This window comes from Parasteatoda tepidariorum, chromosome 2 (assembly GCF_982258835.1).
Source record: "Parasteatoda tepidariorum strain Cologne lab strain chromosome 2, Ptep-v5.0, whole genome shotgun sequence".
Taxonomy (NCBI): Eukaryota; Metazoa; Arthropoda; class Arachnida; order Araneae; family Theridiidae; genus Parasteatoda; species Parasteatoda tepidariorum.
Window position 1 is genome coordinate 97,026,361 of NC_141756.1, and position 18,614 is coordinate 97,044,974.

At 31.3% G+C, this 18,614-nt stretch overlaps 2 protein-coding genes across 3 annotated transcripts; one reads left to right on the forward strand and one right to left on the reverse strand.

Moving 5' to 3' along the window:
• LOC107449759 (uncharacterized) lies at positions 1–8,913 on the reverse strand. Its single transcript, XM_016065441.5, has 4 exons — positions 8,821–8,913; positions 5,760–5,864; positions 2,971–3,844; positions 1–842 (listed from the first exon to the last, which is right to left on the reverse strand). The coding sequence occupies exons 1-4, from the start codon at positions 8,833–8,835 to the stop codon at positions 694–696; spliced, it is 1,143 nt and encodes a 380-aa protein (XP_015920927.3). The 5' UTR covers positions 8,836–8,913; the 3' UTR covers positions 1–693.
• A 5,399-nt stretch (positions 8,914–14,312) lies between these two features.
• Positions 14,313–18,614, forward strand: LOC107449144 (uncharacterized). 2 transcript variants are annotated; one of them, XM_071178146.2, is made up of 4 exons: positions 14,313–14,467; positions 17,909–18,004; positions 18,091–18,260; positions 18,297–18,614. In XM_071178146.2, the coding sequence occupies exons 1-4, from the start codon at positions 14,462–14,464 to the stop codon at positions 18,514–18,516; spliced, it is 492 nt and encodes a 163-aa protein (XP_071034247.1). In that variant the 5' UTR covers positions 14,313–14,461; the 3' UTR covers positions 18,517–18,614. The 2 variants fall into 2 exon arrangements, with proteins under 2 accessions (XP_071034247.1, XP_015920107.2); XM_016064621.5 differs by having other exon boundaries at positions 14,314–14,467; positions 18,091–18,614.

The following is an 18,614-nucleotide window of genomic DNA, read 5'->3' on the forward strand; positions in this document are numbered from 1 at the left end:
AGCCGTAATTGAAAAACTAGCTTTGAAATACGCTCACTTATAGCATTGCAGACGATAATTACCTTGATATTTATTGCTGTTGAAAATCATCATATACTCCATATTTATCGTTGTCACTAATTATCGTATATTCGCTATTCATCCTGAAATATAGTGTTCGTGATAAATCGTAGAAATATGCTTCGCAATATCGTTATCACGATATTTAAAACTATCAATATTTCATGATATATGAATACCTCACCTAGCTCTAATGGAAATACAATTTACTTGCGGCAAAAAGTTAATCGCATACTTAAGCTTTTGAATTTATATTATTACCCCCGTTGTAAATAAATGACAAATCCTCTCGTAAAAAAAAAAAAAAAATTTGAATCCAAAAAGTCTCCAAATTCTTAATCAATTTAAATGGTAACAATATATTACTATATATTTACTATTACTGTACATTTACAATATATTTACTATATATTTACTACATATTATATATTACCACGTTAGCAATATGTTTACTTTGTTACATGTCTTAAGACTCATATTAGCCGTGACTCTTTCAATAATTTCATACACACTTAACACACTCTAGAGGTATTTAAAAGCATTTCATTTATTATTCCTAAGACTTGCACCTTTATATATACCGAAAAAAAATTTAAAATTAACCCTAAACCACAAAAAGTTCATGACGTCATCTCACAGAAGATGACTGTAAACATATCGAACGTAAGGAGTTTGCATGTGTTGGCGGACGGCGGCTCCTTTGGCGATGGCAACAGCGTGTGAGGAAGGCACAGGGCTGGAATTGTACACCAAAGCTGGCAACAATGGAAGATGATTTAATCCTGGGAAAGAAGAAAGAAACATGTAAGGATGTCATTCTCTTGAGTTTGCATCACTTTAATTTATTTTAAAAAATATGCCAATTTTTCTATAATAATCAAAACTCTATTTTTCTAATATTATTTTTCAAAAACTATTCATCTGATTTTGTTTAAATGTTAGATTTTATAACAGATGATTTTCGCATTTAAATGGTTTTTTGTAACTTCCAATACCCTTTCGACCATATTATTGAGATATTATTTTCGGATTTTCAATATTTTGACTGCCATAATTTGAATTCGTAATTGTACGTTTTAGCATATATTTTGTGATTTATGTTATCGCACACATTAAATTAATAAATATATAAGATATGCTCCTAGGCTATTAAGATTGCCTTTCAGTTTGTTTAAATCCATTCATTAGATTAAAAGTTATTGAAGCGATCCGTTTGTTTATTTTGTTAAGTCAAGTAGAATATTGTTTGAAAAATCCATTTTATAACCGTAGTTATACAACCGGCCCAATTTTTGGGTTTACGACTACTAATGTTCAAGCCATGTAAATTTGAACTCAATCCAGAAGACAAGGGAATTCCTGGATCGAGTATTGGGAAAAATTTGCCTTCTTGGAGGACTTTTTGATGGAACTAACCCGCATTCGCGTTACATGAAGCGAAAACCATCAACGGTTAGCCTGACGGCAAGGGAACTCTAACCCATGATCCGTCTACAGAGGATATTTTGCATCAGCACTATAGTCGGTTTGAGAATTCGTATCAATCAACCGTCACTGGGATTCGAACCCGGTTTACCTCATTGGAAGGCGAATGCTCTATGAATGGTGAATAAATTTCATATAAATTAGGCATTTTACTTAGTTTTTTACCAAATATTATTGACACATTTCGTTTGTCTAATTATTTAAAATGCATACATAAACAGATTCATACATAACATTTTATTTCAGCAGGTAACTCATTGGGTGAATTTTTTCTGTTATATATTTATTTAAGGAGCATCAGAGGCACTTCGTTTTTTTTTATTTTTAATTATTATTATTGTTACCGTCGTTGAACAGCCGACCCAATTTTGGGGTTTACGACCACTAATGTTCAACTCCGTAGGCTTGTAATTTTGAACCAATCCAGAAGACGAGGAAACTTCTGGATCAGTACCCCCAGAGGCATGATTTGTAATGGGAACATGGAGGACTTCGTGACTCGACAGATTTAACGTGCACCAGTCACCATTCACTACACGGGGAGTCTTCGGCAGACGGGGATCGAACCCACGCCCTGTTGGACATGTGCCCAGTGCCCTACCAACCAAGCCATCCCGGCCCAAAGGCATTTCATTGTTGCGTTTCGGTTACAGCCTATCTATTTAATATTGCATTTTCTTTCCAGCTCTGCTTAGTATGATAAAAAAATTTATAAGCACTATAGATAATATATTTATATCTATTTTTTATTTGCTCCAAAAGCCAAATTGACTAGCTCTAAAACACATTTTTTCTTGCTCCAAAATGGTTTTGCTACTGTTCCATACCTGTAATTTAAATATTTAACTGCGCAGCTCAAATAAAAAATAATAAATCAATTTTAATGTAAATCGCATCAATAACTTTTTGATATCAGCATATCCTAGTTTAAAAATAAAACTATTAAATATAAAGAAACATTCATTTTAAGCAAACGATTCATTTTACGACTAATTTTAAAAATCGTTTTCTAAATTTCTTCAGGCACTTCTATTGTAGAATAAAATGAACAATATTAAGGCTCTTTTTAGATTTTCAACCTTAGATTAGTATTTTAAATTATAAGAGAAAAAGCTTGAAGAAGAATTAAATTGGGAATAAGCTGACAATAAGAAATCCTTAATTTCAGCTTGTTGTAATAAAGAAGCGCATCGAAGAATAATAGAATAAAAAAGAGAGTAAGTTAACAATAAATAATGCTTAATGTTAGTTTATTGTGATGGAGAAATAGAATATAGAAGAATAAGATAAAAGAATAATTCGAACTGAGAATAAGCTACAAGATCTTTAAGGAGTTTGTATAGGAGATTGAGTTGAAGAATATACGGAGATAAAATAAATAATCCATAAGTTAATAGATTCTGTGAAATTTTTAACGTGACTTACCTGAGACAATCATAGAAGAAGAATGCAAAGATCCACCAGGCAGCATGAGGGGTTGTTTTCTAGTGTCGAATGCAGACAATCCTTGGGTCTGTACCGAAAATGACTGTTTGTCGGCATAGACTTGAGACTTCAAGTGCGATTCAGATTGAATACCTCCTTGATTGCCAACTTGCATGCCGCTGCTGTAGAAATGCTGTTGCTCTCCACTTGGCTGCTGTTGGAAAACTTTCTCTTGGCTTTTCTGAGATTGAGCGCCATTGAAAAGAATTTGCTGATCGGGGGAAATTTGCTGATTACCGAAAAATTCTCTCTGCTCAATTTCTTCTTGGCTGCTTCCATAGACATTTGGTCCTTGCTGTTGCATGTCTTGGTTATCTATGTACTGTCTTGGTGTGTTTTGGTTATCTATGTACTGTCTTGGTGTGTTTTGGTTATCTATGTACTGTCTTGGTGTGTTTTGGTTATCCATGTACTGTCTTGGTGTGTTTTGGTTATCTATGTACTGTCTAGGTGTGCTTTGGTCATCTCCATAAAATGATTGCTGTTCATATCCACTCTTCCTGTTTCCAAACTGCTCTTGGTTCTTGTCCCCGGAATAGAACTGGTCGCGGCCAGGAAAAATGGGTTGCCCGTTGAAGTTGTCGAATCCGGATGGGGCAACTGGATGACCAGATTGGAACATATTTTGTTCCGTTTTTAATCCGGAGCTGTGGAGGAAGGCTGGAGATTGATCTTCTTGGGAATGGAATGGACGTGAAGACATTTTTTTCTCGTTCATGATTGACTTTTCTTCTTTTCCCGTTTTGATTCTTAAGGGGGCGAAGGTTTCGGGATGTACTCCGGTCGTGCTTTCCATAATAGATGAAATAGTAGACTGAAAATTGATAAATCTAATTTCAGAAGTTAATGAAATGATCGTTTGAAAAATTCATACCAACACTGATTATTAAAATATCCAAAATTTGAGAATTATTCATTAATTAATTTGTACATATTCACATAGAGAAATTTCGACAAACAGGTGATTTTACTTAAAGAAGTTTAAAAACTAAACTTTTTTAAACATTTTATAATCGTCGCTGAACAACCCAATTTTTGGTTTTACGACTACTAATGTTCTACTTCTTAGCCTTGAAATTTTGAACGTAATACAGAAGACAAGGGAACTCCTGGATCAAGTATTGGGAGAAATTTGTCTTCGTGCAGAATTTTTTGATGGAACTAACCAGCATTTGCGTTACATGGAGAGGAAGGCTAAGAGGACCTCCCACGGTAAGCCTGACAGGCAAGGGTACTCTAACCCATGATCCGTCTACCACTGGGGATATTTTACGTCAGCACTATAGTCAGTGCAAGCCGACTGCGGAATTCGTATCGACCAGACATCGCTGGAATTCGAACCCGGGACACCTCAATGGAGAAGATAGCTCTATTCTGGGCCATCACGGCTCAAGTTTAAACATTTAAATTATTTGTCATTTTATAGTTTATTCGTTTCAGGAATATGTTGTACATAACTAAAAAAAATTTTTTTACTTGGCTTACGGCATTCAAAAGCTTAATTATTTCCCTCGGTAAAAGAGCTTCAAAAAGTAGCTTTGAAATAAAAATTAGATCTTTCTTTTGGAAAATATCTTAGGATTCCCTAAAAACAACTTTTACATAAACCAAATAAACACAATTGCACTTTTAAGTATGCAAAAAATAAATATCGATTTTACAAAAAGTTCAGCAAGGTTGTTGTTCAAATTTTCACCATGATTTTTTTTCCTGCGTCAAATTTTTATTTAAATACATACCCCTAATAATTTTTATGTGACAATTTTGAATATAAAATGGTGGATGTAATTTTTTTCTTCTTTAAGAACGAGTTACTAATAACCGACTTAATGTAAAAACTGCACAGCATTACATTCATACGAATTTTGTATTCATACAGTATAACATTCATGTAGTATAGCAATCATATGGTATTCATATTCATATAGTTTTGCAATCATGTAGTATTACATTCATATAGTATTCACATTCATATAGTTTTACACTCATATAGTATTCACATAATAACAAAAACTAAGGAATCAAGTAAATAAACTAAAAAGATTAAATTAAAAAAAATAATGAATACCGGCTTTAATCCGATAAAAACTGAATTTGAAATCTTAAGCTTCCCCATTGCAGCGAATGACCCCTATAATGATGAGATAGATTTTGATTTTTTTTCGCTTAAAATTATAATTTCTGACTCCTTATGTGTAGATTTTATGACTGGAGTTTTGACAGAAACGTTGAAAAACGAAGTTTATCGTACATTTTGCATTATTAAATGGTTGCGATAAGACATTGAGCGCATACGTCACAGTAAGTGTCCGAAATCAAGAAAATGTCGAATTTCACTGATGAGTGTCAACAATCCCATAGTCGCTTTGGTTAATGTCCAAAATATGTAATGTCCGATATGATATCAATTTATCACTATTTATCAATTCGTTGAAGCACCAGTGTTTGGAGTATTGGACAAATGTATACCGGGCAGTGGTACTGAACCCTAAAACAACAACAGTGTAGGGTTTACTAAGCAAATGAATACCGAGCAGTGGCACTTAACTAGACCTAGTATTTAATTAAGACATTTAACACAGGGACTGTAAGATTGTCAACATTCACCGGTGGAAGTCAACAACCGCCTATTTCCGTCATTCTCAGAAACATATATCTCAAATGATAAGTTACTTGGATCGAGTATGTTACTCAAAGTTAAAATCGAGTGAAAGCATCATATTACTTACCTGAATGTCAAAGTTCTTCTGGTCATTCTTTGACTCTAAGCCATTCACCTCATATTTCAGGGTGGCCGAATGTGCCACTGTCAGACCACAAACTATGACAATTATCTGAAATCATGAAAAACAACTGTAAAGATTTGTGTGGTTAGGTTATTTTTTTTATATATAAAAAGAGTAATTAGCCTATTAACGAACTTGTCTCTGTTTTCTAAAAAATAATTTGTATATTAATATAAAATATCCTAAAGCCAACCGAAGTCAAGCGTCACTGGCTGCGGTCAGTGTGCGGGTAGGTGACCACTTGGATCAGTCTGCGTATGGACCGAGGGTGTGCGGTATGGGTCCTCGTTGAACTGTTCTACCGTAAAGTGCTCGACTTCAAGCGCAGGTCGTCGGGCTACCGAAGCGGGGGTGCCATTCTCTCTGCAGAGGATCAAAATTGTGACGGTATGTCTTCGGATCATCCTCAGGGATGTTTTCCATACCGTCGCCGATAGCCCATTGTGCAGCTCTAGTGCGACGTAAATGAACTACAACTACAACAACCTAAAACCAACTGTAAAATTACTAATTTTTTAACCGAAAAATAAATGCATTATTTATATAACATATTAATTTTATAAAATGCAACGTGGTATTAGAATAAGTTATAAATGACCTCCGCATTGAGAGTACGCAAAAAGAAAATGTCAACATTGTTCTGTAAAGTTCAAGAGGCAATTTTGGGCCATTTGTGCCAGCGAAAAGAGTAAGCAGGACAGCTGATAGTTCAGAGTTATGAAAAATGAGGAACTACATGAAAAAGCAATACAATTTTTAAGCAATATTTTGAGTACTGTTGAGGCTATTTTCTTGATTAATTTATTCGTGAAATTTTGCGCAAGGTTGCAATTTTCGTTAAATTTTCCATTTTAAGAATCAGCTTATGTAGCATGATACGTAAATTAAACGTAAATTTTTGGGAAATTGGTAAAGTCAATACACTTTGGTATATTTTGCGCAATATTAACGAAATGGATTTTACAAAAACTATCCTTTCGGTAAGATTGTTTTCGCATATTTTAACGAAAGATAGACGGAAGAATATTCACTATTTACTGTTCAAATTTCGGTCCGAATTTATTTAAGCAAATTTTCTGTTTTTTTGGAAAACCACTTTTTTCTATAATTCGACGTTTCAACTTAATGTTGACGTATTGTTGACTTAAATATTATGTAAAAATAACATACTTATTCTTACCTGGTAAAAAATGGTTGGTAAAATATTCTTAAAAGAAACGAATTTGTTTGCGTAAAGTTTTTCATAAATTTTCCGCTTTTTGGAAAACCATTTTTTGATTTAATTCGACGTTTCAGCTTTATATAAATTTTACGGATACTTAGTAAAATTTAAAGGTGAAATATACGCATTTCTGACGAAAAATTACTACCTGGAAATTTGGCTGATCAGCTTAATTTAGCGCCTATAACCTTTTCTTTTACTTTTTTCCCCTTAAAATCGAAGATTTATACCGACAGTCCCAATTTGGAAGCACTATATTATCGAATTTCTGTCATATTAATGCAAAATGGTGATTAAAAATTTCTGCGAAAACAATTAGTCGTCAAATTTTTTTTAGATTAAAACATTTTTTTAATCTAATTTGCTACTTACAAAAATTATGGGACACCTCATAAAAAATTAAACAAGCACTCTATTGTATATCATGAAATAGGTTAAGTAGAGAGAACGTTTCTCCTTCAAAAAAATTAATTTGAATAACAACATTGAGAATGTGTGTCTTTGATTCAAATAAATAAAGTATTCAACCAAAATACCGATTCAATATAGGGCATTTTTTAACTAGAAAAACTTTATTTAACTCGTATTTTAAATAAACAAGTTTCCAAAAGAAAATTGTATACAAAAATTTTATTTAATTTTTTAAATAGAATTTTTTAATTTAATTCGTTTTAAATGCTTAATTTTATGATACATCAAGGTTCATGCAGTTTAAAAAGTTATCTTTAAATCCCATAACGAACTATAAGATATTCAACGTAATAATAATATCTGAACTGTTTAAGCAGTTAGGATAGTTCGTTTAAAGCCCAATGGAGTGCTGATAGCTAAATAATAATGCCTAAAAAGTTTAAATAGTTTCAAAAATTCTCTTTAAATTCCATAGTGAACTACGGAAAGTTATATATGACTCTTCTGATATAGTCACAGTAAAAAGGTGAAATGTTTTAGAACGCTACCTTTAAATCTAATTGTAAGCTACAGAAAGAATCGCAAATTATTTGTAACTATTAATAACATCTAAAAATTTAATTAATTTAAAATCTTTTCTTTGAAATCTATAATGAGCTAATGAAGGTACAGGAAGTTATTTATGATTTAAACTCAGAACAGCACTTAAAAATCTCAATTAATTTGAAAAGTTGTTTCTAAATTATAGAAGAAACTGGTAATTTATAATAAATTATAGAAAAAACTGGTAATTTATAATAAAGTGCATTGATAAATGTTCGCTTAAAATCCAATGTAAAGCTACAAAAAATAATTTATGACTAAACCGAATAACAGTTTAAATAGTTTCAAAAATTCTCTTTAAATTTTATAGTGAGCCGCAGGAAGTATCAACGTTATTTATGACCCAATCTAATAATAAAACTTAAGAAGTTTATTTAGTTTAAAAAATCGTCTTATTTTAAACTATAGAAGGCATTCCGAAAGTTGCTTATGACTCAACTGAAATAATAATTTATGAATTATTTAGTTTAAAAAACCTTTTATATGTAAGCTACAGACGGTATTCCGAAAGTTGCTTATGACTCAACTTAAATAATAATTCATTGATTATTTAGTTTTAAAAGTCATCTTATGGTAAACTACAGAAGGTATTCCGAAAGTTGCTTATGACTCAACCTAAGCAACTTATAGTAAATTATTATTTATGAATTATTTAGTTTAAAAAATCATCTTATAGTAAACTACAGAAGGAATTCCGAAAGTTGCTTATGATTCAACCTAAACAATAATTTATGACTCTTTGTACTTATCTAAAAGTGCATTTCTTACCGCAGCGTTCATCATCTTCGTACTATCAGAAAACACTACTCCAGTTCAATGTTGATTTCATGTCAGGAAGCCTGCTCTTATATACTGAAGTTCTCTTTGGAAAATTATAAAAAAAGAAGTTCCACCTAAACATATTTAAAATCTTCTTTTTTGATTTTTCACGTCATCTATTCAATTGTCTTGGAGAGTTCATCAGGGCCTTGAAAAAAGCTGCCACACCTTGAAAGCGATTCCCCCTCTTTCAATCCCAGATACTGGTCAGTATAGATTACATTGAGAATGAAATCAAGAAATATTTCAGACGTCTTCAAAACGCAGAAAAAAAATATACATATTACCTTGTATCTGACAATAAAGTGAAGCAAAGAATAATATATTATAGAAAAATTATTTTCCGAAATTGAGTTTTTTCTTAAATCCATTTAAACAGTTCTTATCTATATAGTTCTCACTATATCGTTCTCTCTACATAATAATAAATGTAGAAAAAAAAACTCATTCAGGCTTTGCTTGGAACTTGGTAATCAAGTAAAGAAAGGCCTTAACGATGAAAGTGATCACATAAATTACAGAAAAATTATCTTCAAGTAATTGACTTTTTTGGTACCATCCAAACAGTTCTTCTCTATATAGTTCTTCTCTATACAGTTCTTCTCTATATATTTCTCTCTATATTATTCTTTCTATATAGTTCTCTTTAAACTATATTTTAAGGTAGAAAAAAAACACTCATTTCTGCTTTGCTTGGAACTTGATAATCATGTAAAGAAAGGCCTTAACGATAAAAGTGATCACATAAATTACAGAAAAATTATCTTCAAGTAATTGACTTTCTTGGATCCATCCAAACAGCTCTTCTCTATATAGTTCTCTATACAGTTCTTCTCTATATATTTCTCCCTATATGATTTTTTCTATATAGTTCTCTTTAAACTATATTTTAAGGTAGAAAAAACACTCATTTCTGCTTGCTTGGAATTTGGTAATCATGTAAAGAATGGCCTTAACGATAAAAGTGATCACATAAATTACAGAAAAATTATCTTCAGTAATTGATTTTTTAGATCCATCTAAACAGTTCTTATCTATAAAGTTCTTCTCTATAAAGTTCTCCTCTATAAAGTTCTTCTCTATAAAGTTCTTCTCTATACAGTTCTTCTCTATATATTTCTCTATATATGATTCTTTCTATATAGTTCTCTTCAAACTATATTTTAAGGTAGAAAAAAACACTCATTTCTGCTTTGCTTGGAGCTTGGTAATCATGTAAAGAAAGGCCTTAACGAAAAAAGTGATTATATAAATGACAGAAAAATTATCTTCAAGTAATTGACTTTTTTAGATCCATCTAAACAGTTCATTTGTATATAGTTCTTCTCTATATAGTTCTTCTCTATACAGTTCTTCTCTATATATTTCTCTCTATATGATTCTTTCTATATAGTTCTCTTTAAACTTTATTTTAAGGTAGAAAAAACACCCATTTCTTCATTTGCCTGGAATTTGGTAATCATGTAAAAAATACCTTAATGAAAAAAATGATTATATGAATTAGAGAAAAACTATCTTCGGTAATGGATTTTTTAGATCCGTCAAAACAGTTCTTCTCTATAAAGTTCTCTCCATATAGTTCTCTCTCTATAGTTCTCTCTATATAGTTCTCTCTATGTAGTTCTCTCTATATAGTTCTCTCTAAACTATTTTTTAAGGTAAAAAAGCACTTGTTTCTGCTTTGCTTGGGACCTGGTAGTCATGTGAAAAATTCCTTAACGAAAAAAGCGATTATATATGCTTAGAACACAGAAATATTTTCTTCTTTCATATACCAAAGGACTAAATATACCAAAAACAGAAATTATGTTTTTTACCATGTTTTCACGTTATTTTGTAATATTACTTGGGAAATATAATTTGCTTTTCATTTTTAATATAAAATTACGAAAATTATTATATTTTCATTGCTATATTTAATTATTTAAATGTATTATATTATTTATTTTTTTTGCTCGCCATATTTCAGCAGTCATTTTGCTTTTTGGGGTATTTTTAGTGTATTTCAAAATTTCAACTGTATGAATTCAATTTACCTGCACATAAGAATCCCTAAATAAAAAACCCCCAAATTTTGAAACAAATTTTATCGAAATACTAATTTTAGCCACGAAACCTTGGATGCTGGCCCACTGTACCATGTTAGGAATCCGTATCCTAGTAATGTTGAATAAGCAACGAACACTTTACTCTTATGAGCACGTATTTGCATTACAGGAGCAAAGCAATCACGAAAATATCCCATGGTTATTCTGACGGTAAAAAAACTTTATCCAGACTAATAGAAAGTAGAATTTATAGAGATAACGAGTTACACAATTTTTAGCAAAAACGTAAAGTTATCTTCGGCCAATTTTATTTCTAGATGCTTCTTTTATAATTAGATGTTTCTTATATCTTATGAAATTCAACTGATACTGAAAATCTATATATATATTTCTCTTACACGGCGATAAAAAAAAGCCTCATTACAACTCCCCGAATGGCAACGCTAGAAAATAGACCAATGATTGCCGCTAAAAATGTCACATGCCAAATCTAGCTAAGATGGCTCAACATATAGCGCTTTTAAAAACGGAAACTGAAATAACCAGAGAGAGCATAAGCTAGACAGAAGTCTTTGTCGATCGATCTCTATTTTAGTTTTTTGTCGAAAGCGGTTTTTTTTCACGAATTTTTGTATTACGAATTTATTTGACAATTTTTAGATTTATATCACGAATTACTAGAATTTATTTGCTTATGCAGGTTTTTCCATTGCAATTCAATTATTTCAATTTTTAATAGACTTAATTATAGCCGAAATTTTAACCTTTTTAAAGAGATATCAGTTTTAGAAATTTTATATTAAGATTTTATACTATAGCACATTTCTAATAGATTTAACGAATTACATGTCATTTATTTGAATTCAAATTTATTTTAAGGACTCAGTATTTACTAAAAAGATGTAATTTATTTTACAAAAAAAAAGTTGTTATATGGATTTGAATGGTTGTTTTGAATTCTTAGAATTTTGTGCATTTGCAATGTACCCAAGTTAGTAGCGAGCGAAGCGAGCTTTGTTTGCGAAGCAAACCAAAGAACACTGCGTAGCAATTTTCGGGGGTTGGCGGGCGTTAGCGAGCAGGGGGCGCAGCCCACTAGTGTAATAAAATTCTTCAAGTTAAGTTGCGTAAAAATAAAAAGTTTTCTTTCTTTTAAAAATAAAAACGACTTTTAAAAATTTATTTTTCAATTTTTGTTAAAACAATTATTTTGCTTTTACCATGCGTTTTTATTTACCAAAAAATTAATCTTCAATGAATTGGTAAAAACATTAGAATTACTCATGTTATATAAAATTATATTCGTTAGAAAACATTTTTAATTTGCCTGCAACTAACTGTTGTCCATTACATTACAAGCAAATTTTAAGCTAACAAACGCAAATAATAACAACATATTAATCCATTTACTCATTTACCAATTATATTAAACATGGCAGTGAAATATCTTATTTTTCTACAGTTATCTTCAATTTTATTCTTTTGACAGTTAAACAGTTATCTTGAATTTTATTCTTATCTTTGAATTACGGTTTTATTAACTTTAAATAAATACCTGTTTTAAATTCTATATTCCATAATTGTTTAACTGTCATATTAATTTAGTTAAATACAGATTTGTGAATAAGAATTTTTTCTCCTAAGCGAACACCTATCTGTAATGAACATATTGCTCAGTTCCAATAGTTACCAAAATTTTCCCGAATTCTGATTCACAAGATTAAAATATGTAGGTCATAAAACAGTTTCTGCTTGATTATTAAGAAACTGATAGAATATATAAAGCTCCAAAATTTCAATCATTTTTGTGAATAATTTTTAAGTCACTGAATATGGTTGTAACGAACATGAACGTGTGTTACCCGGGAAAAATTGCCGGGTCCGTGTACTTGGTACCAGATTTGGAAACAAAAAAATCATGTGGGATACCGGATCCTAAAATGAGAACGCCGGATAGTAAAATATTTTTGTCTGGTCAGGGTGCTGAATGGGTACTCAGTACATAAACCTATATTATTTATTAACTCCATGAATCATGTACTGAGAGACTACTATTATAAACACTTAGGTTGAACCGCGGTGGCTCATGAGACAGAGGGTTCTCCTCACAAAGAGGTGTTCCAGATTCGAATGGTTGATACATGGCTGGGTGCTGACGTAAAATATCCTCAGTGGTTGACGGATCATGAGTTAGAATTCTTTTGCTGTTGGGATAACTATGGGATTTTTGTGCGTTTTTTCTCTCCATGTAACGCAAATGTAGGTTAGTTCCATCAAAGAGTACTTCATGAAGGCTAGGTTATCTCAATGCTTGATGCAGGAGTTTCATTGTCTTCTGCGTTGGGTTCAACATTACAAGGCTACGGAAAGGAACAATTGACATCGCAAACTCAGAATTGGATCGGCTGTTCAACTCTGGTTACAAAATAAAATAAAAAAATTAACTTAAGTTTTGATTTATATGAGTATTAATGTGGGTATTTATTTTCATTACATTTAATATTTTCGGAATTATCTTTCTACCTCGGTTGGTTCTGCACATAACATAAAGAGTGCCGTTTTACAATTCAAATAAATGTACTTTGTATCATATCATTTAGGAAGGTTCCCTGGTTTTAAGTTTTTATTTTGTTACATTTTAAGAAAATTTTTAGCTATACCCGTATGACGTATTATAGATCGGAAATTTCTTTAGAAATCTATAATAATTGCCTAGTTTTGGCCCTCTTAAAAAGGGGATAGTTTTGAATAATCTTTTTAGCTATTAAAATATTTCCTGAAGCAAGTTAAGTATGTAAACTGCAACTCAGAAATTTAAATACTTTGCAAGCACTTTAATTTTGCTTAAGAATGTGTAAAAAAAGCATATAGTTTCGATATTTTCAAAGGTAAATATTCTAAATTCCTTTTTTAGCTTAAACTCAAACAATTGCGAAGGCACGTTAACGTATGGTAATTTTTATTCAAAATGTACTGATTTTAAAGCATAAAAGTTTTAGTTCTATCACAAACTATAAACATTTATTTTGAATCTCAAATTAGTGTGCTTCATAGAATATCTAGAAGTGATGTTTCATAGAATATCTAGAATCTTTCTTTGAACACTTCCAATAATATCAATACCACAGAAGGCAAAATTTAGATACGTGTTAATGATCACTTATGTACATAGAATTTAAAATAAAATTCAAACTCATATTTTTGTTTTAAAAAAAGTTTCGAAATGTGTCTCAGAACAAGGAAAAAGAAAATTGCGACTATTTTGACATCTGACCAAACCCACAACAGCGAGGGAAATAGGAGCCGCGTTGGCAAAAGTATCACTTGTGACCCGCGTTGTTCAAATATCAAGTGCGTCCTTGGTAGAACTAGATCACCGACTCAACTGTCGCTTTCGTTTATCGTTCATTAATGTCCAATGATAGTTTTTTGGGAATAAAAATTAAATGAAATCGGCAATATAAAATACGAGTTCGAAAGTTCTAAACCTCATTCTCTCAGTCTGTCTTAGGTGTGAATACCCGATTCTTCTAGAAACAGCCATGAAGGTAAGATTATTTAGAATTTGGATATAATCTTAAAATATTTTAGGCCGTTGTACGTTAATATTAGTCTTCATTCATAGTTGAAAAGTGCAGATGATTGAAAGGATTTAAATTAGTTTTAAAAAATTGAGAACTCTTGTAAAAAGAAATTCTTTAGCTATGCACTTTAGCTATAGTTTTCAGATCTCAGTGAGTTAAAGTCTTTGAGTTTTTTAGAGTTAAGAAAGGTTCAGTTGGAAAGATACGCTCCTCAGAAAGCTTTTCTCTTAGCAGCAAATTAAAACACCAAAAATGTAAATGCAGCGATGCGAACAAAGAATGTTAGAAATTATTAGATTTTACCCGTTTTTTCCAATTAGCAAAATCCAATTAACAACAAAACTTTTTGATCCTGAAATGCTTTTTTGATATTCAAATTATTCTAAAGAAAAAGCTTAAAATTCGATGACTTTCTGACCGAATCTTTTAATTATTTTTTCAGATAGTATCATAACATTTAATTTTATGCAATTAATATGCAATAAATTAATTAGTATTCAAAATAATTTTGAAAAATGCGAAATTGCAGTGATGGGTAAAGATTAGCTTACAAATATTTTGTGCAACTTGAAATCTATTACTATTTACGTGAGTTACAAATTTGTTGCCAAAGAATGTGACGTAAATGCCAAATAGAAAACGATTCTAAAATTCCGTTCTTCCGAGAATCGTTTCTGAAACAATCGTATTTTTCTCAAAACTAAGGAATTTAAATGAATTGCGGGCATTCCAGAATTACTTAGTTATTAGTTTCAGTTTTTAGAAAAGTTTAAAAGAGAAACAATTTGACTTTAAAATGCTTTTAAGATATGGTCAGAAGCAAACGTTTTTTAATCATTTCTTTACGTCACACTGTTACAAGCGTATAAACACTTTTAAGAAATATTGAAAAACCAAATTCTTTATAGTAAATCGCTCAAAATAAAACATTTTTTGTGATTAATATTTCATTTTGGTTAGGATTTCGGAAATTATTAAACCTTTTCGAACATTTTGGTCATAATTTTGTACTACATTTTTGTTCTAACACCATTTCATTTATTTAAGTTAGATAAAATGGCTTTACTAAAAAGATGAGAGCAAAAATTACTTTTTATATGTGCTGTTGTTATCGCATTGTACGTTATCCTGTAAGCTTATATACAGAGTGCAAAGAACGATTTTTAGAATCAGGGCAACAACAAAGTAAATAAATTTTTAAAAAAAAAGATAATTATTAAGATTAATGCACAATTAACATCATGAATTATAGTTATGCGTTAGTTCATTTTAGTTAAATCTTATGTTTAATGAACTTTAGCATTCTATGTACTTTATTCTCAAGGTTCTGTCAAAAGAAAGTTCCACAGCCGGAAAAAAAATTGGAACGGTTGATTTTTAAACAAAAATTGGAATTTTTCATGAAAAAAAGTTTCATTTTAACTTATTCTAACGATACAACATTATTATTTCAAGTCTTCATAATTCTCGAATCTGAGTTAATTAAGTTGAATCTGAGTTGATTAAGTTACTAAATTACAATCTTTGAATGATTGTTGTGTGGACAAAGGCTATAAGTGCATTGGATTATTGCTATGTAACCTTAGAAAACCTCTAAACATCAAAATTAAAATATCGAGAAATGAGAAAGTAGTAATGCGAATAGTTTAAATGAGTGTTATGTACAATCGGACCACTATTTAACGAAGTCGCTAAATTCCAATTAAAAGTTCGCTATATGGAGAATTTGTTAAACAAAAAATCACTATTTGATATACAGGGTTATTCGTAATTCCCTCTGTTTACTACAACCTTATGTTTACTACAACTGGCTTCAGTGGTACATGTTACTGCCATCTACAGGCAACTGCTTAAATTAAAACTTGAATACTTTCAGAATAATTTCATATGTTCTTTTTTGTCATATTCGTCTTCCTTTTTTTACTATAACGCTTCGAAACCCCGGAGGGAATTATGAATAACCCTGTACTTAAACAACACAAAACAGATTTTAAATACATGAACACTAGATATAATTAAAATAGCAATTGCAAATTATTATCTGTTATTTATTTACTAAATCTTAACCATAAAAGAAGTATGCATGGGAATTGAGAATGGAACAAAACATTATCCAGTATTATACTATCATGCTACATACATTTTCAACTAATAAAAGCTAAACCTCCTGTATGAAATGCAAACAATAAGGGAAATGGAGTTTACTGCTTTCTCTGAAAGTTAAGTGACTGCGAAAATCAATTTAAGGTCATTTTTATAAAATGCGTTAACAAGTTTGAATTGTTCTGAAATATTTTGGGAAATAGAAAAAAAAGTGGTTCTCAAAGAAAAGTTTGTTAAATAGGAGATTCACTTCGCTATATGGAAATTATTTCACGAAGAAATTTCCAAAATGTTCTTCGTTTCTCGAAAAAAATTGAAAAATAGAGATATTCTCAAAACTGAAGTTCGTTAAATCGTAGTCCGATGGTTTTTTTAAAATTTCTCTGGACGCGGAGGTTGCAGACAAGAAATAAAAACAAAGTATAATCGTTATTTTCTATGGTTAACTTATTATCTTTATATCTAATTTACTCGAATTCTCTAAAATAACATCTAAAACCTTCATTCACTCAGTTCTTCAATTATAGAGCCAAGGATTATATAAATGATAAGCCACATTTTCAAATTACTCAGGAGAGTGTACTTAATGCATGATTTCAGTGAGAAAGGCAACAATTGCTGGTGAGCATCACGACATATTTTCATCAATATGCTATTACCTAGTGGTGACTTCAAAGACTTGCACATTACCTATTTGGAAACCATTCCATCCTACCTTAATCCTGACCTATCCTATCTTCCTGAGTCTGACTTATGTAAAAATGTTCTTTTTGGGAAAAAATTTGGCCATTCAAAAGGCTGCATTTTTTCATATCGCAAAATGCGATTTGTTTACAAAAATGCAGGCTTCTGATTGGCTTAAGTGAGCCATCGTCATTGCGAAAATTTAGCTGAATTTCAACCTAATGTGAGCAGGGATACGAATTTTTCGCAGTTTAGATAACAAAATTAGCAATCAGAGAACTGCATTCGACAGAATGGACATAGAATTGTCAGAAAATCAATAAAATGGACAGAACGATACTTCGTCTGAAAATTGGAGGGGGGGGGTACTTCATAGCTATTTCAGGTTGCAGTCAATTTTTCTGTTATATATGTATAATGAGATGAAAAATTTAAATACCTCTATAAAGTTTAATTCCTCATTAATGAGTTAGTGCAGCAGAGGGGGGGGCCTGAGAATTTTTTGCCCGGGTCATGGGAGAAATGTAAAAACATTGATGTAAACAATATATGCACGTTATATTAAATAATTACAGAGTACTGCATAATTATTTGCTAACATGTGTGATTTTATTTCAGTATTACATTATCCTCGCTGTCACAGTCGCTGTCATTCAAGCAGCTACGAATGTTCCATCCTCAAACTTCAGAAATCACTATCCTACTCAATATCAGGTATCCAAAAAAAAAATATCCAATCAGGTATCGAAAGTAATTTTTCGCTACTGATATTTAAACCTAATTATGTTTCTCCACAATAGGGTGACGTCAGTGGTGCCAGACGCGAATCATTAAGAAACCGTGATTTTCAAGAGCTCTATGGTGGACAAAGGGACGGCCGAATTTTGAGTGACTTAGCCGATAGAGATTCGTATCGAAGAGGATACCAACAGAATTTTCCCGAGGTCAGTCAAAGATACGGATACAATTCTCAAGGATCTAGATACAACAGTCCTCAAACCTCCTATCAAGGATCTAGATACAACAGTCCTCAAGGTTATCAAGGTTCAAGATTCAGCGGTCCTCAATCCTATCAAGGTTCAAGATTCGACAATCCTCAAGCCTATCAGGGTTCCAGATACAGCAGTCCTCAGGTCATTTTCACTTCACCTTTGGCTGGAACCAGAAGCTTCAACGCTCCCCTCCACTCAGCTGGAAACCAACTTAACGAAAACAGATTCTACTAAGCTTTGTTCATATAGTTTGTTAAAAGAAAAATAGTTTTTTAAATGAATATATAACTGCAAAAAAATTAAATATTTAAATAAACGCTAAGCAAGAAAAT

Excerpts from the sequence above, each read along its gene's own strand:
- LOC107449759 (XM_016065441.5), bottom strand. Across the intron at positions 3,845-5,759 it reads AGAAGAACTTTGACATTCAG|TCTACTATTTCATCTATTAT; the intron begins GTAAGTAATATG and ends ATCAATTTTCAG. Across the intron at positions 843-2,970 it reads TTCTTCTATGATTGTCTCAG|GATTAAATCATCTTCCATTG; the intron begins GTAAGTCACGTT and ends CTTCTTTCCCAG.
- LOC107449144 (XM_016064621.5), top strand. Across the intron at positions 18,005-18,090 it reads ACTATCCTACTCAATATCAG|GGTGACGTCAGTGGTGCCAG; the intron begins GTATCCAAAAAA and ends TCTCCACAATAG.